General features: G+C 39.9%; 1 protein-coding gene across 1 annotated transcript in view; it reads left to right on the forward strand.

The window, feature by feature from the left end:
• Nucleotides 1–27,694, forward strand: part of LOC114437359 (spondin-1-like) — a 78,536-nt gene that overhangs the window by 20,249 nt on the left and 30,593 nt on the right. Inside the window, exons 4-6 of the mRNA XM_028408007.1 lie at nucleotides 5,448–5,521; nucleotides 6,216–6,338; nucleotides 7,352–7,500. Of these exons, the coding sequence (XP_028263808.1) occupies nucleotides 5,448–5,521; nucleotides 6,216–6,338; nucleotides 7,352–7,500 (346 nt within the window). The remainder of the gene's footprint in view (nucleotides 1–5,447; nucleotides 5,522–6,215; nucleotides 6,339–7,351; nucleotides 7,501–27,694) is intronic.

Genomic DNA, 27,694 nt, shown 5'->3' on the forward strand with positions numbered 1-27,694 from the left:
TGTGTCTCAGCAGCTCCACTTTGTTCTCCATCAAGCCTCTGACAATCTGCCTGGAAAATATTTCCTATGGATGTGCAATGAGACCAAATAACAGCAATGAAGGGTCTGGCCTTAACAATGCTATTATGACATGCCAAGTCTCTCCACATACCTGTGAGAATCTGATCAATCTTCCTGTATTTGACACTATGTCAGCTTTGATTTATGTAACCGTGCTCTTCTTTTAGTGATAATTGATCAAAAAGTTGTTTAGATGCAAACACCCTCCCTCCACACACACACACCAACCCCAACTTAGTTTCAAAGCTTTGAAATTATCTTCAGAACTCTGCTTTGACAACGTGTGTAGATGAAACAGTTGGCACCAGAAAGTTTTGTTTATATCCTGAGAGTCTTATAGTAAAAACAACTTGATTACATTCATGGGGAAACTGTCAAATCTTCTCAGAATGCTTTAATAATGGTGAGTCACCAACCACATTTTCCTTATTTTCTCCATCTTCAAAGCATCATTCACTTTCAGCTCCTGCATGCCACGAGGGGGATTTTTTAGCAGAAAAGATTTTAAATTTTTTTGCCTTGTTTTGACTTTCATCCTTTGCAAGCTGTGTGCACAATCTCCTCGAGGCTGCGACAGTATGTGTACGTCCATGCAAGACTCTGTGTGTGTGTGTGCGTGTGTGTTCCACCTCAGGTCACAGAGGTCCTTCTTCTGATGAGCTCATCTCAAATCTGTTCTTTAATCTCTAGAAACTCCTGAAAAGTCTTTTCAGCGTCTGGAAACGTTTTCCCACCCAGAGCTACAGAAGTCAGACGGAGAGAGATGAGAGATAAGCATGTTTGCGTAGAAAGAGGGGGATTTTTTTTTTATTATTTAAATCAAACTTTTGCTGTCGTGTTGATCACTTTTCATCTCAACTTTATACTCTCCACGTTTCTCCCCTCCGCTCCCTTGAGTCCGTCTCTTCATCACATTTTCACCTCACATTGACCTCCCGCTCCCATCAGTATTCTGCTGCCGTAACTGAGGACTCCAAGTGGATGAAGAGGCCACCATTCATCTGCTTGCTCAGTGACAACACAAGTCTTACAGCGAGACTCTCAAGCTGTTTGACAGCAGGATGTTAACTCTTCTATCTCGACACAGTCAGATCTAGGAGCCTTTTTTTATTGATTACGAGACTGGATTATTTGAGGCATGCTCAGCTGCTGTCAGAGCGCTTCCCGCTTATTCGTGTTAACTTTAAAGTTCAATACAGAACTGGATTTGTGTTTCATGCACTCACAGAAAGATTGCTAATTTGTGATCTCCTGATCTTTTTAGCACCACAGTCAGGCAGAAAGTGAAACAACAAACATAGCGTATGAAGTAGTCTACTGCAAGAAAGTAATATTATAACAATATTTATTGTCAGAATAAGTTTAGTGGATTCATAGTTTTTTATTGCTGAAATCCAAGACACCTTTGGCAAACCACTGTTCTGGACTTCTTTTTCTGGACACTCATGGTGGTGGGTCCTTTGGACCAGGTTACCCTTTAAACGCGGCTGCATTCTTGCAGGTTTTTTGAGATCAGAAACTCACAGAAATCTTTTAGCCAGACTGTGATCAAACCACAAGGTGTTCGGACCAAAAAGCATCTCCAAAAGTAGTTCCCTATTCCTTTTGTTAAGTGTTACTAAACTGCATAAGCCCTCTTTTGTCATAAGGCCCCAAACCCAGACTGTAGGGAAATCTAGACATTAGACACTGAATAGAGTCTTTTTTAGGAGGTAGATTCTTGGTCTACGATGCTGGTACTGACCCTGATTTGGATTTTAACCACAACATACTTTTATCCATATCATGTAAATACCAAGAATTTCAACATAAATAAGCCCAAAATTTGATTTATGGTCAGTAGCAATAGATTCTGTACCCAGGACAATTCATAATTGGATTTCTGTAAACTGTAATATCCACTCATAACCAATGTGGGTCCTTGTGGACTGTTTGGCCAATTCGGATCTAGCAAGATGGAGGGAGTAATTCTCATCCTCGTCAATCAGTCAACAACTTCCAAGTTGTAAACATCAGTATCGCCGCAGCTTTCTATTCTATTCACACAGGCTTAACAGTTTTAATGGGAAAATAAAAGCAAACTTTCTTCCCTGTAACATTACATACAAGCTTCCCCTGCTCACTCATGTTTATCATTGCAGTCAGGAGCAATTGAAAAACATTATCCTGTGTGAGTTGTATGTGTTGGTGTTGCTCTGCGGAGTACACAGGAGAGGAGTCAGACTTGATACTGAGATGTCGATTAAATATATAATCCTGAGGCAAGAGGTTCTGATGGCAACATGATTAACAAAACACCATTACAGGTGGGGAGTGTAGGAAATATAAAGAAACAGTGAACATCAGTGTGGAAAGTTGGAAATAGATGGAACATATGTAGCATGCTGAGCATTAATATGCAAATGTGATAACTCATATTAAATATGTGCACAAGCCAAAATCTTACACCTTTTGTTTTTACATAACTTTTCTAATCCATGCAGTAGTCCACATTGTCCATCATCATGAGTGCTGATTAAAAGTTGTGGTGATAGGCAAGTCAGGTTAGCCTATGGATACATGTTCAAATATTGCTTTCACACACTGTTCTTGCACATTGCACACGTCACCATGAACACAATACCACACGGGTACTACTATACATGTCAATATGTATGTATTTAAAGTTAGGATCTAGTTGCGGAAGTTCATTTATCGTATTAAGTATTTGTAAGAGTTCTAACTCCACAAAACTCACTCACACACACACACACACTCACACACACACACACACACACACACACTGATCTCTGACCTGTTTTGGACCAGGGAAGTAAGAAACAACACTGTTGCAACTCCCACACATCTCCGATACTGTCTGCCTTCTCTAACTTGTGGGGCCATGTAATTGACAAAACTTCAAAACAAATAAGTGAACTTGATGCACATACACGAACAGATATGCCTAAAGGAGAGAGGATATCCTAAAGGCAGACAAACAGAGCAAATATTTTTCTTGAATTGATTCAAATAATTTGCATTATTACAGTCATTATAAAGTGTACTCAAAATCATAACAAAAACAGCTCAATAATGGTCAGTATATTTCACTTTTGTTTTTCAATTTCATGCCCAAGCAGTCAACCCCATGTTGCAGGGTATATTGCACCATTCAGCCTGTGTAAGATTTATAGGAGCAATATCACAGATAACTCCTACTTAATGTCGCCAGTCCCTCCTCTGTCTCCACCGTCAGGGCTGCTCAGCTCACTTTCATTCAGTTTTATGTCTCTACAGTATGAGGTGGAGACACTGAAGGCTAACGTGGGACAGTTCTGAAATGTTATTTGGTGAGATTTTAAAATGATGAGGTTTTAAATTACATATGAGGGCTCTAAAGTAAGCTTTATTGTACAGTTACATTTTACAAAATGTGCTTTTTTAGGAGTCTTACAGTCTTACAAATAATAACATATTGGCTAAGAACCAGTGCCAGACTATTAGACAGTTCCCGCAGAATCAAAACCTGGAACTTAGTTTGATTTGTCATCCTTCAGTAAATTGATGAAGCGAGTGCAGAGTAAGGATTTCTAGCAGATAAAGTGAAATTTAAAGTTGATTTTTAAAGTGGACATTTGTATGCATTAAGCTGTCCTTGTTAGCCATAAAAGATCTGATCCAATGTTACCGATATGCTTTTATTTGCAAAAAATATTTTTAGAATCTCTTTGGTTTGGGCACATCATCTCATCCTTACATTAAAAACAGCCCATGTTGACAAGTATTATTTACTAAGCCCAAACCAAAGTTTATGTTTATTATGTCATGTTGCCAGGACAACAGCCACTCATCCAAAGGAAAAAAAAATAAGATGAAAAATGTAAATGTATCTGCATACAATTGAGCTTATAAAATAACCTAAGTGTACGTAATCAAGTCTGAAACATTCCGTTTTTTTATGTAAAACCATAGCAGCATATCAAAGACCAAAAAATACTATATATATTGATTCATGCACATTTTTCCCACACCAACTCTCTCCTTTTTTCTTATACAGACCTTTTTTTGAAATATGTGTTCAGACTTGCTGTATGATTGCATGAGGATATCCAGTTCTACTAAGGCATAGACATATTTTTTCTTCGCTCTTGTGGCCATGGTGATTCAAATTATCTTGGCTTTATTGATGCTTGTTTTTTATAATCGTGCTGCACACGCTTAGCATGCTCAGAGTTGATTGAACGGACTAAAATCAGATGTTCTGTAACTGGAAAGTTTTTCATCAAGTCAATTCAGAGCTCACGTTAAAACTAATTTCTCAGAAATAAGCCTAGATGCAGTGTAGTGCTTTGCTGCCTCCACCACCAATACAGAGGTAATATTACAGTCCACCTTTTATGACCCATTTCTTCTCATATAGACCAGTGGCTTTTACAAAGTGAATGACTTCCCTTGTACTGTCTCTTATCCTGTCTCCATCATACGGCAATGTTCTTAGAGAAAAGAGGTCTGTACACCTGCTGATCATTAATCCATTAAGGACTGATCATCAGCAGCACCTGCTGCAGCTCAACTAATTAAATCCTTGTCCTCACAGAGATGAGTTTAGACGTGTCTACAGAGGTTTTTTATTATATAGACGTTTACTTCCACACGATTCCTGCAATGTGGGAGCCTGAACATGTACATCTTTAATTTCACATTTCACGTTTCAAGTTTGCTTTATGGTGCATTTTATCTGAACTTACTGACATATTCCAAACCTATATAAGTATTATATTATTACTAAGTATGTGTATGGGACTCTATTGCAATTAAATGTAAAACTATTGCAAGATTATTGTGAAAGTGTTACATGGCCAACAGACTTCAGTGTTCTTTCTTTATCCTCCTTATCTCCTCAGAATTTCAAAACAAGTGGCAGCAGTCAAAGTATTGGGTCTTCCAATATGCGAAATACATTTCATTTCTGCTGAAGAGGAATTTAATTGGTAAAACAAGCTATTTTCACACAGGCAGTTTCATTGTCAGACAATATTAGCTCGTAAATTAGAATCTGGCTTTGTCCAAATCCTGTGTAAAGATCTATATTTCTTCTCCTCTCTCTCTCTCTCTATCTCTCTATCCCCTTGACTTGATTGCTTCTGGTTCGTTTCGGATTGCAGCAGGGTGATTGTGTCACGAGGTTGGGGAGAATAGGACGTTGTTCCTGTGAAAAGATGTGTACTCCATGTCCATTATGAAACCTCAGGGAACCCATTACCCTCCCCTCTTGCCGAGGATTACATAGATCAGATACTGAAAAAAAACCACCACGGTATTATCCATCTAATACCATTTTTTTTGCACTCCGTTTTCTTTTCTCATCCTTTACGTCCTCACTTACACTCCCTCTTTTGTGTCTCCAGGGCCAGTATTGTCCAGAAGAGAATCATCTATTTCCAGGATGAAGGCTCTCTCACCATTCGGCTTTGTGAGAAAGGTAAAGACAGCTGCCCATCATCTTCTCTGTTCCTGCTCATAGTTTGATCCTCTACTGCTCATCATGGAGCAGATTACCTTCTTGTCTTTCATTTCTTGTTTTAAAAAAAAAATGTGGGGGTTGAATAACTACATAAAATGAGACCGTGTTAGCTGTCATGCACACGTTTATTGTTGTTCTTCGCAATTGGTTTCTCAAACTTAATCTCAGGGGACTTTTACTTTCATAAAATCTTAGTCTCCTCACTGAAAATCTAATTTTCCAGGCTATTATGCAAGCCAATCAAGCCACCCTGTTTCAATTTGCTGACATAAGTTTAGGCGCCTTCAGTGTTTGACTCGTTCTGCCATAACTTGGATGTCAAGTGAGGATTTCTTCTGAATAATTTGGCGATTCATAAATATTCAAGTAATCCCTCTGACCTGTCTTTGCAAAACATTGGTCCGGGCCAGAATTTGAATATATAGTAGTCTGCGTTAAGGCTAATGTGTCATTTAAATACCATTTCCAATTCCAAGAATGTGATTTTCTGACATTCTCACTGCTTCCAAAGTGTATAGTCAATCACTTGGAAATGTATGCAGACATGAAAAGAAGGTGTCCAGAATGGTATTTTTAATTATTATTAACCAGTGCTCTGCATGCTGTTTAATTTGACATATTACACGTGTGTTCTTCTGTAATCTTCCTGCAGAGCATGTGCCCGGTGCAGCCACAGAATCTCCTGCCATGGAGTGTTGCGCCTGTGGAACTGCCAAGTACAGGTTAACCTTCTACGGCAACTGGTCAGAGAAAGTGCACCCCAAAGACTATCCGAGTGAGTTAAAACCACACAAATAAACACTGTCGCAATGATAGTTATACAGAGGAGGGAATGGTGTTTTAAGAAAAACCTGCCATAGTTCATGTTTTCTCCTATGATTACACATCCACCAGTATCAGAAAGTTGTGGAGGATGGCGTGTGCTGTGATTAAGCATTAAGACTGGTTAACCATTGCTGCTAGGGAGCATAAACAATGGACTCTAGATAGGAAAAAGTCATGTAGTCTGATGAGTTCGGATTGACCATGTCCTAGTGTGAAAGGGGCATCAGGGTGATAAGAGAGGCGGATAAAGTGATGCTTCCATTATGTCTAGTGCCAACCTAGTGGGAAAGTGTTCTGATGAGGTTGCTTTACTTGGTCTGGTCTTATTTCAGTAATATTATTAGGTGAGCCGATCACCTGAATACACTGAATAAGCAGGTTTTTCCATCTATGGATGTTTCTTCCCTGTAAGCTTTTAGCCAATATTGACAATGCCAGAATTTATCGTGCTAAAATTGTTAGAGTCATTCAGGGACATCATTTTCACACACACACACAGATTGGCCACCACAGACAACAGACCTTGACTTTATTGAAAACCTTTTGGGATGTGCAGTCCAATCATCAAGACAAGATCTTGGCAAAAACAATTATGTAAATGTGGATAGAAAGTAATGTTGTGGCATTTCATAATCTTATCAAAATGATGCCACGGTGACTGTGTGTGCAAACAAGCTTCTAAATGGCTGTAGACGTGTAATTTCTGCTGGAAAGTTGGACATTTTAACCCTTTCCACCCCAAGGCTTTTTCAGCTACCCAACGATAAAAAAACATAAAACACTGTACAAATCTCCCAGGTGTTCCCTTTGTTATGACACCAAAAGTAATGAAATACATCTTGTAGTTGCTGAGGCTTGGGGTGGAAAGGGTTAACTTGAAAGTTGAGTGGTTTTGCAGTTTGCAGTTTTTTGACATTTCTTAGGTAAATTTGAATATCTTTGTCTCCCGCTCTTTTCTTCTAGGACGTGCCAACCACTGGTCTGCCCTGATTGGTGCGTCCCACTCCAGGAGCTATGTGCTGTGGGAGTATGGGGGCTATGCCAGCGAGGGAGTCCGTCAGGTGGCTGAGCTTGGCTCTCCTATCAAGATGGAAGAAGAGATTCGGCGGAAGGTAGGTCAAATGTAACACAAGTATTTTTACGCATCAACTTTCACCAGTGCATATTGAGTGTAGATAGATTATGTAGATAGATAGATGATGTAGATTAGTGTAGATGATCCTCCACCTTTTGTCAGGGGCTATTACAACAGACTGCAAAGTTAATGGCACGCACTCACACAAACATGAACACACATGACCCTCCGATGATTCTTTGAGCATCCTCACTGTCTCATTGTTCTTCTCTTTAAATCAGATGCATGTTGACAGTGAGCAGAGCTGGACTCTGCTTTGGAAAACATCAGCAAACTTCTTTTAAGTGAACTGTGCCTTTAGGGGATCAGATATTTTTGGAAGGCATCCACTGGAATGCTCTCTGGGACAGGCTGTAGTCTCAGCTCTTTGTGTGTGTCTGTGTGGAAAAACATAGCTCTCACAGTGAAGACTGCATGACAGGACAGAGCTGACAGGTTTTCTCGAGAATACTTGTGAGAAAGTGTGTGTGTGTGTAGGTGAGTCAAATTTCAGTCTACTCGGATCGATTGGGCCCAGTAACTGTTGGATAATCGAAGTGACCCTACCATAAAATATTACAGCAGTAGTCACAGTAAGAATTCTATTTAGTCAATTTAATTTTGTTGCATCACTTGAGTGACAGCTATGTTGTACAGATGCAGCACACAACTGTACTTTCCTCATTTTGAATTACATGGAATCCAAAATGTGGCCACAAATGGCTTCCTTGCTGGCTTGTCGTCGTTTGAGTGATTGACACGTTGCTTGTTTTCTGTGCTTTGCATTAGTAAGGAGACCAGCCAACAAGACATACCTCTATCTTCCCCACCAGATGCTGTTCAGCCTGTCTGGCATCTTATCCACAGTTGGAAGTGCAGTTACTTGCAATATGTTTCATTAAGGGTGTTAAACAGGGTACACTTCCCATTGAGGCATGGGGAGTCCAGTTGGCTGCTCCTCATGTGCGTCCAACCCTGAACTTTATTCACATTAAGGAGATTTCCTTGATAGATGAACTCTGTGTGCCTCGTTTTTCCTCTTGTCTCTCTGATCCTTCTGAGAGGATAAGGCTTCTCATTTAGACAGAATAAACGTTTGGTCTCATCTGCACACACATTATTTTCCCAGCAGCCCTTTGGTTTGGCCACATGAGCTTTAGCAAACTGCAGACAGGCAGTAGTGTTCTTTTTGGAGAGCAGTGGCTTTCACCTTGCAGCTATGGTCTTTACAGAATAAAGAGTAAATGGAGTGACTGTTGTTATATTAATTAGACTTTGGACAGAGCAGATTGTACCTGATAATATAATAGAGCTGTGAACCAAAGCACTTTCTATAATTTAAATGTGCACATGTATTCATTTAGTTAGCACTCTCTTTCAATTTAGCAGTATACACAGTGCTGGGGTTCACTAGATACATATCAGCACCGTATTATGAAATGATACATTCTGTGGTGGGAGTTTTTATGTCCATGTGGACTAAACCTGATTAATATGTTGCGAGTATATTGTGCCCTGTATTGATGGAGGCCTGCAGTGTGTAACAACGCTCTCTCTCTCTCTCTCTGTCTTTTACTCTCTCAGTCTGTGGGCACTGAAAGGTGTGTCCCGGCCATTTGCGAGGGAACAATAGTGTGTTGTTAGTGGGCTGTCAGAGTGGTGTGTGCCTGTCAGTTTAGGTTTGGGCTGCTGTGTGGAGACATTATAGGCTGACGGACAGCCCTAACTCCTCTCTTGGCTGGCTCTGTCTGTCTCTGGGCCTAATAACTACCCTGACACAATGGAAACTTCAGCCTGTTTTATAGCAGAATGAGATGGCTTGATTGTGCGCTGTAGACTGGAATGTTAGCTATTGAGCTGTAGGGTTGAACAGCTTGATTGTACACTGTATGCTGGAATGTCAGCTATTGAGTTGTTTGACTGTGATATTGCCAACATGGTGATGGTCACGGCCCACAGAGACTTAAAAAACGGCTCTTCAGACACCTACTGGTGACGTCACAAATGCTTTTTCCATAGTTTATAAATGATGCTCACTGCAGTGACACAGCCTTGATTCCAGCTGTGTCATACCCCTGTCCCTTTTCACATTTTTCACATCTAGCTAGCCCTTTTTTTTTTGCTTTGTTGTAAAGTTTACATCACTGGTTTTAGTTCAGCAAGCTAGAATGGAGCAATTAAACAGTGCCATGCTGATTTAAAAAAGAAATGTCAAGGAGGATCTTAACATTACACAAGTGTGCTACTTCCAAAACCTGTAAATGAGAGGCTAACTGATGCAGTGGCTAACTGGATAGCTAATAATTTCCTACTGTGTTAAATAGAAATGGATTGTTTTCCATTTGAATGTCCCTAACAGAACTCCTGCAGGGGAAATCTAGCAGTGGAAAAACACAATGATGACTAGGAGTGCCACAGATATTTTTTGTGGTTGACAAAAATCAACAATCAGATTTTTATAGTTAATTTTCATATGCATAAAACAAGCTCAAGCCTAATTTAAAAACTGATGGACAAAATAAAAGCCATTGATTAATTCTGTGATTTATTTTACTTATTTTTTTTATTAGTCAATTTGTCTGCTGTGACAATAGTTTTTTCGCTGCAGTCCTAGTTTGTGACATAAAAATTATATGAATATTTATCTCCATCTGAGAATTACTGCAAAATACATTTCAGAGTGTGCTTGTCCTTGCACACATGCCTCGCTCTTTAACTTGAAAAAAAACTGTTGAAAAATATTAATCTTTTCAAGGTTTCAAGCTAAAGCACAGAGATATACATCTTTTCAATTCTCTGGGGGTGTAGAAGTTCAGACTGGGTGAACATTGTTGTGGCTGCTGTAAAGGTGGGAAGCCGACATGGGTCAGTAATCCCTGTCTTAGCCGAGAATCCCAACCATCCAGAGGAGCAATCAGCTGTGGTGATGTGTGGACAAAGCCTTAAGACCAACCTCTGCAGCTCAGCGCCAACCGACGCTCCCCGCCTAACTAACATGGGTCTAAGCCTGCCGCAAGACAAGCAGACTGGCAGACTCAGTTGCAGACAGGCAGGCAGGGAAGACGAGACCTGTGAGCTCTGCTCTCACTGTGATTATGTGACTGCAAGCCAGAACATCACTGCCAGAAAAGTGGTTCCTCCAAACTGTCAGCGCAGCAAGACATCAAATCAGAAATTACACACTATACTGTAAACAAAATGACACAACAACTTCTTCAAACTAAGTTCAGACGTCTGTTAGCTTGTTGCATTTGTTCCTTTGCAGTTAAGTCTAACCTTAATCAATCATCCAGTGCTTGCTGAAGTTCAACCTGGCCATTATGCTGTCGTTCAAACTGTAACTGCAAAGCATGTGAGCACAAAGGCCCACTGGACACAGCCTAGCATGCATGAACCTGTAAAAAAAATGTGTGATAAAGCTCATTTTGAAAAGCTCCAGGCATACACACAGAGCCTCATCCTGCAGCACACATCCCTAAACTAAATTCAGCGCTTTCACTGCATTTAAAAACAGGTTGAAACGTGCCTGTATGCTAATGTGCTGTTGTCAGTTCACAGAAGCGCTATTATTTTTATGTTTTAACTCACTAGCACACATTTTAATGCAAGCCTCCATTAAAGCTGTTATTCCTATTCTGAGTTCTCACCCGTCACACCAGCTGCTGGTGGGCTGTTAGCTTATCGAGCCATCATTTTCTCACTGGTACAGCACCACTACATTAGCACAATGCCACTATGGCAATTTCACATGTCAGAAATACACAGAGAGAACACCATGCTGAGAAAACAACACCTGTCAGAGCTTTTTGTTAACAACTGGAGGCGGCACAGAATTTGGAAGGGGCAACCGCCTTGTAGTTCTCCATACAGACAAAATCTGGACATTTAATTCTGTGCATGTAAACACAGGTTAGCGGAGGTATGGTTCTTGAAAAAGTAATGTAGCCAGCAGGGTTCTTTACTTTAGATTAAAATTTCAGGTCTTCGGGATTTTGAGGTATGTACTAAATCGGTATAGCCTTATCTGACATGTGTCAAAAGCAAGGCCCACAGGCCAAATCTGGCCCGCTGCAATGTTCTATCTGGCCCAAATCTTCTATCCACAAAGAAAAAGAAAAACATTGGCCCTTTCATAGGAAGACACGGTCCTTGGACCTTGACACCTCTGCCTTACATTATAATTGCAGTATTCGCAACTGGGTGCAAACCAAAACAACCAGAGGTGATCTCAGTTCCAGCCAGCACACATGATTTATGAGGTTTAAATGACGCCTGTGCATGTCTCTGCCACTCACATGCAAAATGTGTTGATGTTATGTTATAATTTTTTTTAACCCAAAGCATGACCTAATATTAACCAACTGCGAGTGAAAAGCAAAGTCTGCTGCAGGGTTAGAGCCACCAGTCAGCTGACTTTTGTGGTTAAATGTATAATGTGATCAGATATTGACATTGAGCCATACATCCGAATGCTGGCCATCCAGCTCAAACATCGACCGAAATTGACCTCTATATGACAGATTCAAATCATCTGGCTAACTCTGTCCCTAAACTGGACCAAAAGCTATGACTTTAAATGCTATTATTTGCACACCCAGAATAATGAAACATTATTGTCTTTAAATGTCTTGATATGTAGCCTTAGCCACCCTTCATTTGCAAACTGTATGAAATATCTAATTTGGTAAATCAACCAAGCTTCATAGCTTACCCTCTAGTGAACAAAGCAGTGGAGCAAGAGTAGAGCTAATGAAGACTGGAAGGTGCACAAGCAGAAACATCACAATCAGGAGCTACTGTGTTTTATGAAACCAATATATACAGTGCTGTCCTGTAAATATGTACTTTTAGGGAAGTTCAACTTTCTTTCTACCCTTTTTATAAGTCTTAAAAATCCAAGAAAATTGCTTGAAACTGTTGTTGAATGAACCTTTTTAAATAGCATATACACAAAATAAAATCTACTTTTAGCTGTTGGGCCAAGGACAGTTCACTGAGTTCATTTTAAACTGATGTCAAAAGGTTAACAATAGACCAATAAAACGGACCGGTATCCCTTTAGAAGTTAAAGTGTCTTTTTAATATCACCTCTTTCCCACTCAAGAAACAAAACGACACGGCACATCTAATTATTGATTGCTTGGAAATGTCACATGCAGTGGAGGGTGTATAATGATCACATGAGTGGAGGTTGTAAAATGTGAAGTGCTGCTGGCCGAGGAGTAAATCCTCAACATTTTTAATGCCGCAGAGGACAAAAAAAATGTGTCTACCTAATTATTACTCTCTGTGAAATGCCACATGCTCTCAGCCAGGTGTGATCACACCAAAATGTCAAGAGCTGCTGGCCAACAAGTGTGATCACGGGCCCACTTTAATGAAGTTTTCTACCTTTATACTGATCTCAGCATCCAAAAATCTCCAACTGTAGCAGTACGTAGTGGCTCCGCGGTGCACTCCGCTCACCTTTTAAAAGGATTTGTCAATTTCATTCCTCTTCCCTAAGCGTGCATCCCTCAGCGGGCACAATGCCTGTCATGGCTACAGCTGTTGTGAAAAGCCATTTGATGTGCGATTCTTTTGTGTGGAAGCTTAACGTATCTTTTAAAACTAGCTCAGCTTTTAGCACCACAGGGAGCAGTCAGCGGCTCACCTTTTCCCTTTGAAACGGGGAGACAAAGACGGCAGGAGTACAAAGACAGGTGGGCACACAGGCACATCTTTTTTCCCCTACAAACGTGGCCCTGAGCACTAGACGGTCCTGGACACATATTGCCCTCAGCTAGTACCTATCAGGCCTCTCGGGGATACTTGCAGCTGATATATCCGTTGTACAAAGTGGCACTGCTTTCCATTACAAAGTCAGAAAAAAGTTTAAAGTGTGAAAGGTGTCACAGTGACCCTCTCCGCACCTGGAGAGATCGGTCAAGGCGGGAGCTGCGTCTGTGCCTTTCTGATGCTGCTTTTACACACATGATAAAAAGTTAGTTGTGTATTTTAATTCATGCTCTTTGTAATTATAATTTTCTCTTTCTTTCCTTGTACCAATCTAATATTACCTTGCATCACTCTCTTTGTGTGATTTACATTTTTCTTTTACTTTAATTCGTCATTTCTTTTCATAAATTCAGTTCATAACAAAATTGACAAAAAAAAACATCAATGGCTATATCTAGCATATACAGCTCATTGTGTCTCTGGCAGTATCTGTATTTTATTTTTGTATTTTTGGATTAAGAAGGGCAACAGGATAAGCCGGGAACTGGATATACAAACCTTAATCAAAGTCATTCATCTAAAGACATTGACCCTCAACAGGTCATCTGAAGGCTGTGACAGGTAGTCAGCCAGATCACATAGATACAGATACATAGGTGCCCCATGTGATGGCGGTCATACTAATTATTAACACCAGTCATGCCCGCCACAGACAGATTGAGGGCATCACTTTTAGAGGTGGTACTCATCGCCATGGTAGCCGTGGAGGGTGTCAACCAAATGGCAACTTCAAGGGTTTAGAAATTAAGTCCATGCTAAGGGGTTAAAAATTGCAGTTCACCCCGTAGCCTCTAGGGGCTGAGTCAATCAGCGAGTTTACAGCAATGGAGCAAAAACACATTTTGATTTCTTTTTGATAAGTTCCCCTGTTGACACATCTGTACAGATGGTGATTGTTTTAAAATAATAATTTATTGATAATTATTTTAACTATAGGAGGTTTATCCACAATTGTTGGCATGGCCGTCTTGATTGATTGATTGATTAAATGATTGGCGAGCGCCAACTTCCTTCATCCATAGTTATATACTGTCTATTTGGTGTCCACTTGGGAGTGAGCTCACACTCACACACCCACATCAGCTACACATTCATTCACACTGCTAGAAAACAAAGAAAGAAAGCAGAACAGAAATCCTGAGTCAACAGAAGGCTCACTAACTCTGCAAAAAGGACTGACGTATTTCTTACCGACTCACGGTTGCTAAAATGTTAGCTTTATGTTTATCTGTCTTTCCTTCTTTCATTATTTTTTCCTAGCACCTGGCAACCTAACTGATTGACATCCCCTCACTAACACATGAAACCTCTCTCTCTCTCTCTCTCTCTCTCTATCTCCTTCCTTTACAATGGTATCACTTTGCCTCGTTTCTTGACTTGTCTTATTTTTTCTGTCAGTCCCATTCTGTCTTTTTCTCTCTCTCCTTTGTTTCTCTTTCCTCTTATCATGTTTTTTGTTATCTCCCTCTCTGTTTTGAAGAGCGTTATTTCAGAAGGACTGTCAGGGATGGGTGGAGGGTGAGACGAAGGAGAGGAGAGAAGAGAAGACCCAGATAACTATCCTTCACTTTCATCTCTCTACTCAAAACACTTCACAGGAAATTGCTGCAGACGTGCTACAGATAGGCCGAAAGGCTGACGCATACACACACACACACACACACACACACACACACACACACACACCAACCACTGCCTACATCTTCATTGCTTCTCATAGAAGTCTAGATCACGCCACTGAATAGAGAAAGACAACACAAGGCGCTCCAAGAACTCCGGAGTCTTTCTCCCATTGCATTCTCATAGCTGACACCTGTCAGATTAAGAGCCTAGAAAGTAAATGCTAAGTGATGTACTTTCTCTTCCTCTGTGTTCACAAACCGTCGCTGCTTTCTGAAATGTTTTGTCAAGCCGTCACAGCCTCTACGCTCCATCGAGAGAACTGTCTTTGTGGCTCTGCTCAAAACGCCTTAGTGGAGGAATTTTGGTGTTTAGCCAGAATCTCTGTTCAGCGTGAAGAGGGAGTCAACTTCAGACTCAGCAGCTCCTTCTCTCCCAAGCGAGAAAGTCTTGTTTAGATACACTTTCTCCTGCAGGTCCATTAATATTTATAGTTTTTTTTTACCAAAATGTGTATAAATCTTTTTCTTTTTTTTGTATTTACAGGTACTCATATTTTTAACACTTAACACATTTATTTATCATTTTGTTTTCTTTTTGATTGTCTTATTTCTGTTATTATTAGCCAATACTGTAATAAAAGATGAGAAAATATTTATTTATTTATTTAATTTATACACATACATAACTAAATAAAACTAGATTACTTGTGACAATTAGCTTTAACTTCCAACTGTATTTGATGACATGATCTTATTATATATTTAGAATTTTAATTTATATTAAATAATTAATAGTCTAAATAAAAAGTTGCTCAACTGAGACAGCAGGGATGACAACAGGGAACAGTACATATCATGCTAAATAAAAAATACCAAATCAGACCAGCATGCACATTGACTTTCAGTATACATCGATCCACCATAATACTGGTCTAAAACAGTGCAGGTCATCCAATTGCCACTAAAACAGTCCTGAACCATCAAGGCATAGACTCCACTCTGAAGGTATGCTTCAGATGTCTGAATTAGGCGAGTGAGGCAAATACAGGGACAATGAACTTCTGGGTGTTTAGACTGGGTGGTGGCAAAGAGAAGAGATTAAGTTCAAGTGAGATAAGGAGTTTGGCCTGGCATGATGAGACTAGCAGTGAAATGGGTGGAGAAAGGTTGCGATTGACACCCTGACATGACAGCTGACAGCAGAAAGAGTTTTTAAAGCTGCCCTGACCCAGTCTTCTAGCCATCACAGCTTCGAGCCTTATCAAAGTCTTTCAAATCATTTTATTGCCCATTTCTTGCTACTAACATACACTGTAAGAGAAAAATGGATATACTAATATATTCCACCCACAGACTGGAACCACGGTACCCAGATAATCACCATCATTTTACTTTACCTGTCAGTGGTCAGAATATGATGGTTGATTGGTCTGTCAGTGAGCATAAGGGAAAGACAAGTGTGCCAACTGATAGCAGAGTGGCTATTTGCAGTGACTGCGACTGCATTGGTCATGAAATGAGTGAAATTGCTTTTTTTTTTTAAATAAATAAACACTACATATTAAATCAGCCATCAAAAGGACTCAATCAATACCAGCATATCAGACATAATAATACTATATTAGGCATCCCTAAGAAAATGAAGAAAGTGGTGACACTTGTTGCAGAAAAAGTGTTTAGTAACTTCTAATTCATATGTTAACCAAAAATTGCTAAAATGCTGTTTTTCCTGCAACAATAAGGTATTTTTGTATACTTTTTTTTGTCACGATCACACTAAAACCCTGTCTGCTGTTCTAGGTCCCTTGTTTTAATGCTGTTACAGTGATGTGCGCACATTTGGAGAAACACACAGTGTCATTTTTATGTCAGCCATGCAAACACCTTCGGTATATGTGGACCTACAGTACCTGGCATATGTGTCACACTGCGTTGTCCCTTTGGGGGAAACAGGAAGTGATGGGCAGCTTGTCAAACCTTCACAAACAATGACACTCTGACACCAGCAGCGTTCGAAACATGGGCGAGTAATTGAATTTGCACTGCATGATTGTTATTCATCATTGCATTGCTCTCATCTGTCTGGTTGGAGGTGATGAATTCACAGCAGCCTGATGCTTCACACTTGTCCTCTGCCTACAGACATCTTCGTTTTTAATCAGTTAAATATCTCCCTCCATAAACACGGAGTAGAACATATTACCCTTTTAACCCTGTTTCTGCCACATTGTACACAATGATGCAGCTTGTTTGTTTATTTATTATACACCCATTAACCTGTGCTGTGTGAATGCTGCGCTGGTCTTCAGGGTGTTTGCCAAGCTGGTCATACAGCAGGTTTCTATGAAGGGTGTTGTTAGCCTCACTATATTCGGACTTTAACTTCACTTGTCTCTGAGAGCCAGAGAGACAGCTCAGCCCAGTGTTGGCCCTGTGAGTGTCTGTATGTTTGTTCATGTCTTTTCCTCTGTGTGCATCTTTGTGATTTGTTCACATGTGGGAATAGTATTATGTAGCGCTATCTTGAGTTCGCTCTGTGCAAGAGTGAGAGGTAGTTAAGTCAGGGAGGACGACAATAACACACACACACACACACACACACAATACACACATCGTTCTAAAAGAGTCTGCCCTGGGGGATTTTTTTGGAAAAGCTTTTGGCAGCTGACAGACGGACAGTGTCTCACAACAGACTCTAATTGGCTGAGAGTTTCAGGAGGGAGACAACTGGACGAATGAAGCGGAGGACAGTGACAGCTAGCGTACTTCTAGTAAATATAAATAAAATAAATATTTTTCTCACACCTCAGCTAATCACAACAACTAGTTACTGTGATTTTTAATTACCCTGCCTCCGTCACTGTTTTGTGTTAAAAATAAATGCAGATCTCTTGTTAAAGGCCTGATGCATCAGCTGAATAACATGTTATATAAGGGATAAAAGGTCACTAAAATGACCTGTGGCACCCGGTTGTAAGACTATAATGCAGACATCTGCATTACTGGTTGCTATGGTAGCCATGAGAACATAAGAGAAGCAAAAAATGTTTTTAATACTGCAAAAATGTGTGTAACCTAGTAGTTACACACATACACCAAGTACCTAATTATGAGTGAAACCAAAAGTGAAGTGATGCATCATGATAAACTGAAGATATCCACAGGAACTCCAGGGTGATAACCTGGACTAGCCTTACAGCCGCAATCCACCCCTGTGCCTCCATTTGTTAACATTTGGTGGCTTTATACACAAGCTTGAAGGAGAGATAAGATCAGGCCACTGGTTTGGATATGCTGTTCTGGCAACACAATCTCACACCCATCACCATCATACCTTGGGCACATAGCTAATGCAACGTATTTGAAACCAGAGGCTGCCATGAAATGTCAGCCTAACACCTTAATAGTGGAGATACTAACTAGCATTATAAATGGAACTCACCATAACACAGGATTAGTGGGACCTGTAAGCTAAAAGCTAACATGGTGACCTGTGTTTTAGGATGATCTTAGGATGTGCATTTACGATCCTTACTCTGCCCTCTCACTAAGCTTTTTGTAGTGCATCCACCACTGTCAGTCAACTCCTAACAGTTTGTTGTGAACTTGCGGCCTGGAGGAAACACAGAGGGGGGTGCTACTGCCTCTTTTTAAATAACTAAGATTTAACGCGACAAATTAAGCGTACATTTTTACACAACAAGTTTTATTAACAGTTCAAGCCAGCATGCATTGAAATACTGACATCACTACTCGAATAAAAGCACTGAATATGTTTCTGTGCCGAGATAATATTCCTAAAGTTTTCTGCTTAAAAGTGAGTATTTAGGGGACAAAAACCTACTTTTTGGGGAGAATTCTTACAAATGTATTTTCAGTATTCACCTCTCAGGTCACAGCCTTGCTGCAGACTCTTTACCCATGTTTTTTTCTGCTTGATTGAAACCTGCCCTGGTTGCACAAATTGAATTCTGGTGTTAGTTGTGGATGCTTCTATCCACAGAGGAGGAGACAAATTCAAAGTTAGAAAGTCAAACACAGACTTGTAAACAGCACCGGGCGGACCTCCAGAGACATCCAGACTCACTGATGTGAGATATTTTTCTCCTTAAAAAAAAAAAGCAGCCAGGTTGCCTAACTTTCAAGTGCAGTTTGTGGACAGAATTGTGGATATTAAAATCCACTTTCCTCTTCCTGCCATGAGGAGATTTCAACATAAAAGCGTTCAATGCAGAAACTTTAAAACAGGCTGTTATCCAAATAGGATTTCACAGTTGATTATTAGTAGAAGTGGACTAAGAGGGTTTACAGCTCGATTACATTCTGCTGTTAGACAGGATGATGACATCTCTCATCTACTGCCTCTGTCTGACTTTCATCTTTATGTTGAAAGGCTTTAACTCTTCACTTTGTAGTGGGACTTTATTTAAGCATATGCACTATGAGGGGAATTTTTTTACCCTCACTGTTGTATTGTATCATTTTCACTGGCTCTAAAATGGCTTTTATACCACAATTTGCCTACATTTAGGGCAGTGATGTATGTAAGTGATTGATTAGATTAGTAGAATTGTAGCCTGGACATATATATTTAATAAGGTATTTTAAAAATGCACGGCGCTGACACAAAACGCTATCCACAATAGATGAGGTTAAAGACTTTCTGTCAGCAAATCAATGGAGGAGACAAGGCTGCGTATAGAGAGACAGTTTGTTGAGGCCTGGCTGGCACTGCAGGGCTCATCTTGTCCTTGGCATGTCTGACTTTGCTTTTTTTTGTCATTTTACTTCTCTGTCAAGGAAAGGGAGGTGAGGAGATTTTACTTTGAGCCTCACTGAGAACGGGGAAAAAAGTTTGTTGACTACTTTTGTCCGTTAGATTTTCTATTGATTTATTTGTTTTTATCTCTGTTCACCTATAGTCCAGCTGTCATCATCCAGATGGAGAAGATGTGGGTCTCCTTTGATTATCTCCCCGACCCAATAGCAATAAGGTTTACCAGCTGATTGACTGATTTATTTATTTTATATATACATAGCCTGAAGGTGCATTCAAGTAGAATGTGGAGTTTTATCAGTGCTTTTATCAAGCTATCTGATTACTCTCAGATTGCCTCCCTGGGAAAGCTTATGCTGGGTGCTGTAAAGAAATCTCTGGCTGATTGTCAAACCTCAAAGTCAGGAGGAGCAGTTTCTGTTCCTAGTTATTGCTGCTGTGTGTTTTTTTTCTTCTTCTTCTTTTCTTTGCAGGGACACTGGAGGGGTTTTTGGACTTGATCCATTTTATCTGAGTCATTTTATGACTGGGAGGGAAGTGCACCGGTAGAGTGTAACTTAATAATAGAGATTTGGTCCAATCAAATCAGTGCTGTGTCTTCATAACTAAGCATGACAGCGAGGATAAATTATGAATATTTTGCAGTGTTGACATAAGCACCACCACAAATGAATCCCCTGAAATTCAGAGGTACAGTTAACAAAAAAGTGTTTTTCTGTTAAAAAATATGCACTGCATAAAGCAACTAGGAAGATAATTGACACACTTTTGATCACCGATGATGTTACAAAACCCTGTGATGTCATCGAAAAATGATGACTACTGATTTTTTTTTTTAGCACGCAAAAATAAAAAAATGTTGCACAGTCGCATACCATTATGTAATTAAGTCATGTCGAGTTCTGTGTTAGCATCCACTTCTGCAAAAAAAGAGAGTTCCCTCTACTTCATGATCATGATTGTGCCGTTTCCGTAGAGGGACTGGAACTTGGCAGAGCTATAATTGCAAGACGGACAACGTGCTATATTTAATTCGAAAACTGTCTAGATAATTGCTGAATAAAAAAAATAATAAAGCCAAACAACAGTGTTGAGATTTGCTGCTTTACTGCTGCTTAACTTTGGACTCGGCAGTGTTGGAGATGATTAAGATCTGTTTCTACAGTAAGCATCAATATCAGCTGTCACAGTTCAGTTGGGTCTTTCTTCTTCAACTTCTAAAGTTACACCTTTGCCCCTAAGTGATTACCTATAGTTCTTTTGATCCAATAAGTGAGGGTGTAGATAAATGATTGCATACCTCCACTTCCCTTTAGTTAATCCTTTGTTCCATCTCCACAGGGAGCACAATGCCCCTTCTGCAGCATATGTGTCAGTGTGTGTGTATGTGTGTGTGTGTTGTGCCTCCATCCCATCCTAATTGGGAATTTGTATTCATTAAAAGGCACGCATGAACACTAAGATGCGAATCTGCACCTGTTGTTTATGTGAGCGGCAGCTCTGTTAGAGGCGTGTCAGGATTAACAACAGCCGACTTCTCTCTCATCAATAATCACAATCACATCATGAATCCCCAATTATCTCCCAAGCTGCTGTCCCCCGTGGAGTCTGTCTTCCAGTTCTAAAATAATGAAAAATAATTTTTTTTAAATTTATTTATTTAAAAGCGATTATCCATAAAAATCTCCCGCCATAGATTCTCATCCTAATTATTTTTTTTCCATTCTGTCTTGTTAGTGTGGAGAGGAAGGATTAAGTTCTGATCAAAAAGGGGTGTGTGTGTTGGTCAAGTGGGCTTCTGCATGCATTCAAAGAGAGGTTGACGGTTTCCTCGTAGTTAGTTTGTACATTATAGCTTGTTAGCTTCACACGCCTACCAGGTAGCAATATGGTGGTAAGTTTTATAACAAGGCAGCTTCTTTCATGTGGACCGAAGCTTTAATCCCCCAACACATCAGCAGATGACATATGGTAAACAATGCATTGTTTGTCACCTACACACCTTTTTTTTTCCTTTGACACAGTTCATTCTTATTCTCTTTACTTCCTCTGGATATTAATCCAGCTGCTCTTTTTCTTCCTTACTTATCACCTACACCTTTTATTCCCACTATTAAGCTCAGCTCAGGTTTGAATTATACAGCAGAAGAAGAATTTCATTCTTTTCTTCTTGATTGTTGCTCCTGTGTGCACCCACAGCTATAACAGGCTTACATAAGCCACAAACAAGGATACACAATCAAATAAAAGGCAAAAAGAAAGATTATTAATGAAACCAGAGGGGGTTAAATTTAAAAATAAATACATATATGTGCCTTTTATTTTGTAGTAGTTACATAGGAAGCCACTCTAGCACTGGATTAGCCGTTCTTCACGCTGTGTGCTTGAATGCACCATCCCCTCCTCAGATTCCTCAGCTCCCTGTTATTCTTTCTACTGCCCCATTGTTTGACATTTATCAGCCGGATATTGGATGATAAGGCGTAATCAGGGCCCCCTTCCCCGTCTAAACCTCAGCGCCTGTGTCGGCACTGACATGCGGCTGGCATTTACTGCGTGACAGCAGCTCGACACCAGTTCACATCTCTCTTCATTAGGGACGCTGAAGCCGGTTATATTTCGCGCCAATCAGCCTCAGTGTAATCAGTTGTGTTCAACACACCAATCTAGCCCATGACAAGATAATTACCATGGGTTCCTGAGGGAGATGTGTAGTAGGGAGGACCAAAGAACTCAAGTTGTAGAGGCAGTGGCACCTTTTTTTTATTTGAGTGCAGTGTAATTTTATTTCCATCAGTTTAATCAGAGTTTTTCTGTGGCAGTTTTTAGAAACATGTGGGCAGGAAAGGTTTTAGTAGGCGGGTCCGTGCAAAGATTTTGGAGCACTTAATAATCTGTATGAGTGCTCATAAGAGTCGTGAGAGTGCTCATAAAAAATCAGATTTACTTTACCTGATTATATCCGAGGAAATATGATCCTTTGCACTCACATGTATGCTTTAGGTGCAATTACATTTACTTCAAAATCTGGAAAACCTGGGTATAAAACATCCTATAATCACCAGCAAAATATATAACACAAGGTCTGTGTGTGTTTCTCTGCTCAGCTGGTTTTTGTGCCATATTACACTATGATTAAAAAAATAAACTTAGCAAGTAAAAACAAAACAGCTACTGGTGTGTCTACATGTACTCCCATCATCTTCAACCTGCCTTTTAAATGGACTTCTGCAGCTGTATTTGCTGTATTGTCAGTGTGGAAACACAGCAAATAGCTGCTTCCTGTGCCGACAAATGCTCAATATTGCTTCTCTGCTCTATAGTGACAAACGTTTGAACCACTTTTGGAGTTTACTGTTAAGTTGTCTACACACAACCACCACCATATAACCTAAGCCTTTGCTATAATAGGAGTTTATACATGTGTGCATATGTATTTTACGTTTTCATTTGTTCACTCCTTTGTTCTGTTGGAGCCTGCCCCCAGAGGCCATGTGGGGGGACTGCAGTTTTTGAGTAGCAGTTCCCGGAGCGTGTAAGGCATCAGGGCTATCACCGTGTCTTGGGAGCCACAGCTTCTCCATGTCTCATCCATGGTGATGCAGTTCTGGACAGATTACTCAAAATCTGCCTGTACTTTTGCTGCAGAAGTATTTTTCTGTAAGCAAAACAGGAGCTGTGGCTCTAAACTTTAAGACTGCCAAACATATGCAACATATGCTTTTAATGTTCAAAACAGCATCAACAAAAGAAGGCACATAAAGAGAAGCCTTTTCAGCACATGACATATTTTACTTCCAAGTCCTCTGAAAGTTTAATAAGCAGAAACAACCTGTTAATGTATTCTGTGCTTGAAAAAAACTCCGGAGCTACTGTGAGAAGTAAGAGCATTCAGGGAAGTGCTTTCTTCTCCAGTCCATCAGCGGTCATAAACATCCATCTGACAGGTCACACAGTTGCGATCTATCTTCCCCAAACATGGTACAATTATTTCTTACTGCAGTCTGGCTTGTTTCTTTGGCCTTTAAGCATCCCCTCCAGTCCACCTTTTTTCCATTTAACAGTTTCTCTGGGCCACACAGACTTTCTATCTGTCCTCCCACCATGTTTTTTTTTCCAAGTGGTCATAAACAAAAATCCCCACAAGCAGTGGTTTTATTCCCACGACAGGGCTGAGGGCATGGAATTCATCACTAGCTTTGACTGAGTTACACCTCGGCTCAGCTGAAGGTCAAAGCAATTACTGGACTTTCACTCCCTCTCTGACCTCCTTCCTCTTTCTTTTCTCTTCACAAAAGTCCACTTTCCTTACTCCCCTCCTGACCCTGCTTCCCTCTCCCTCTCTGACATCCATACATGGGCTTTTTTACTTTTTCAATAATAAACGCTTTCCTTTATTTTCATCCTTGTATTGTGTAACACAGTTTTGTTTATACTGGTTTGCATGGTTGTGAGTGCCCCTCGTCTTCTGCTCCACCAGCAGGTCAGCGGCTGTTACCTGGAGTGTAAATCAGTCCGTGATTAGATGTCTAAGTTAGATCCAAGCAGACTGGTTTGATTGGAGACCACTGCAGTTAGTGCTAACCTGTGAGGAAGCCTGCAGCTCTTGATTATCTGCACCTTCAGCTTGTCATTATCATTAGTGCACAAAGTGAACAGCTTCAAGTGTAGTTTTTCAACCAGTTGAGCATAGTTTGAGTGATGGTGGCATGTTGTATTACATTTTTAAAACCTTTTCTACATTGGTTGAAAAAGTTTTAAAAGTGGATTTCACAAAGGACACAGAGAGCGTCAGAGCAGACGGGCCTATCAGAGCTGCGCGCCGACCACGTTGCGATTCGTTGTGCGTGTACGGTGAGCTCAGCCTGTGTGTGTACATAGAACATGACATCTGCAGGCAGGGCACTCTGTCCTAATGTGCGAACACCTGCCGACCCATCAATCAAGCGATGTGGGACACTACTATTAGTTTGAATGTGAATAAATGACACCTCTATAAATTCCTCAGAGCCAATAGAATCAAAGAATAGATTCTACATCACAAGTTTACTGGTTTTAAACATGTTTTCTAAAAAATATTGCACATGCTCCAACCAATCAGGCAATGTTGTTCAGCCTCAGCAACGATAAATGAAGTCTTATATAGTCTATATTTCTTTGTTTTACAAAAAAAAAGTTCTTACGGTAGGTCAGTCTACTCAAATACAAAACAAAATGAAACTGCCAGAGGAGAGTCTGGAAATCATCACCCGAGCTGCCAGAGGCAAAGATCTGTTCTCAGCTGAGCACATAATGACCTTTGACTTCTTTCCAAATTACAGCTCAGGAAAGGTTCAAGACTGCAGAAAAGGCTACATTCATAACCTCTGAAAAAACGTTAGAACTATTTTTTTCCCCAAAAATAACAAAGCAAATCAGTAAAGGCTTACTCGACCTGAGTAATTGCAACAGATGTCAGAGATAATCGTATGAAAGAAGGTACTGAATTACACTGGTTAATAAATTCATATGAATTGTCTTCTTCTTCTTCTTCTTCTACATCTTGACAATAATGACTTTTTAGATTAAAACCTGAGCACCTTGTCCACAACCCTTATGCACTTTGTCTCGTTTAAGCGGCTGCAGTCTGCTGGATAACATTTGTGTCGTCTCCATTTCCAAAAGCACTTCAAATGCAAATGCGAAAGGCTTTCTCACATAGCATGTCCTCTTTTCTAACAGTTTTATTTTTTATTGTAATGACAGCATCTTATTTTTTAAAAAATCTCAGCTTGATTCACTATTTTCTCTTGTTTTGTCATCTGTCATAATATTATGTTTTCATCTTATCTTATCAACTGATAAAAAGTGACTTTTCTGCTGATTCAATTTTTACAAAGTGAAACCGTTTGGTAAACAAATCAACCAGCAAGAAGTGTAATAGCACTTAAAAAAAATCTGTACATATACAGGCCTGTAGCACAGTCTCATATCCTTCCTCTGCCATTATTAATTGCAGCTGCTGGGTTGTTTGTAAGAGAGAGGCTTGCCAAGCTCGACAATGATCCGTGCTGACTGATGTGACAGTGTTTCCTCAGGTGAATGTGTCACATATTACACTTGACACCGATGTGATGGATTACCAGGCCCTCGGGTTATGCAAAATATACACAGACACACACACAGAATTATGTTAGCATCAAAAAACATACACATCAGAGTACAGGAAAGGAAGGAAGGCCTACATACAGTGGTGTCATGAAACACTGAGCTACACCAACAGAAGGCACAAGGATCACACAGACGACATGCAAACACAACACGCAGCCAGTTGTTTTCCTTTAGTGGCAACTCCTTTAAACAAAAGTGGCATTTCTTAAGACAAAAGTAGTGGAAAAGTACAGGCTTTCTTTGGCTTACTGAGCCAAAGATTCTGATTTATTACATCACCATGTGTTGCAAGTCTTGTATTGCAGTGGAAACACAAGGTTGAAATGATGGCAGCGGAAGTGTTGTCCACCCCCAAACTTTTGTGTTTATCAGTCCTTGATGAATTGATCATCAGCAGGTGTACAGACCTCTATCAAAACAGATGTTTTGACAGTTTTCTGCTCTGGAACATTCAGGTGTGTGTTAACACTATGACAAGAGAGAAAGACATAAACAATGGTGTTAGAGAAGCAGCTGTTGCTGCACATCAATCTGGAAAGACTTATAAAACCATTTCAAACTATTTGGAGTTCAACGTTCTACAAAAGAACTAAGAGCAAATTGCCAAAATTAAATGTAAAGGGACCAGTGTAGGTAAGATTAGCAAGACGATAGTATCTGCATCAGTAGATTGACTGCAGCATGATCCGCACAAATCAGCTGAGGTCAAAAACTTATGTAAGGTAATAAAAATATAAATTACTGCATGTCTTAAAGGCAATTTCGGCACACAAGAGCATGTGTAGTCATGTCATGACCTTCTGTCTAAGCAGCCTTATATCACCATAAATGTCTTAGAAATTATTACTTTGTAAAAGGTGGAGCCGTCCTACATTGTTGCTGGTCCTATGTAACTTTTCTCTTCACGTATGTTTTTCTTTGTACTGTATGAGGGGCCGTACAAGACATAATGCAGTCTGACACTCTCACACACACATATTCTCACTCTCACACACATATTCTCACTCACATATATTCTTCTCTCACATGCATATATTCTTCTCTCACTCACATATATTCTCATCTCACATACATATATGTTCTCACTCTCACTCACATATATTTTTCTCTCACATACATATATTCTTCTCTCACATGCATATATTCTTCTCTCACTCACATATATTCTTCTCTCATGCACATATATTCTTCTCTCACTCACATATATTCTTCTCTCATGCACATATATTCTTCTCTCACGCACATATATTCTTCTCTCACGCATATATTCTTCTCTCATGCACATATATTCTTCTCTCACTCACATATATTCTTCTCTCACGCACATATATTCTTCTCTCACACACATTTATTCTTCTCTCACACATGTATTATTCTCTCACACACATATATTCTTCTCTCACACACATATATTCTTCTCTCACACACATATAGTCTTCTCTCAAAACAGGAAGTTCCTCCCTAAGCAGGAAGTCATTCACAAACCAGGAAGTATAAAAAAACAGTATGCTTAGGGTGTCCTTTCATGCTATCAGCAGAAACTCAAAATGATGCTAGTCAAAATCATCCTGTTTTGTTTCCAAGTGGACTTTTTTATTATTGGAGTAAGTAGCAATGAAAATGACATTATATATTTTTTTAATAATGTCTTAGAATGTATTGAACAAATACAAATTGCATCTACAGAGCCTTTTGTTCAGGAAAGACTGCACAGAGATCTCCATGATCACACTCAGACCTTATCTGGATTTTTGTCCATATCAAGATTTGTTGAAGATGTAAGAAACAGAGAAGTAGTCAATACATTACAATTCTTGCATAGATGTCTTCATTTTTTGCTGACTACTTATGAAACCAGACAAAGA

This window comes from Parambassis ranga, chromosome 6 (genome assembly GCF_900634625.1).
Source record: "Parambassis ranga chromosome 6, fParRan2.1, whole genome shotgun sequence".
NCBI classification, from domain to species: domain Eukaryota; kingdom Metazoa; phylum Chordata; class Actinopteri; family Ambassidae; genus Parambassis; species Parambassis ranga.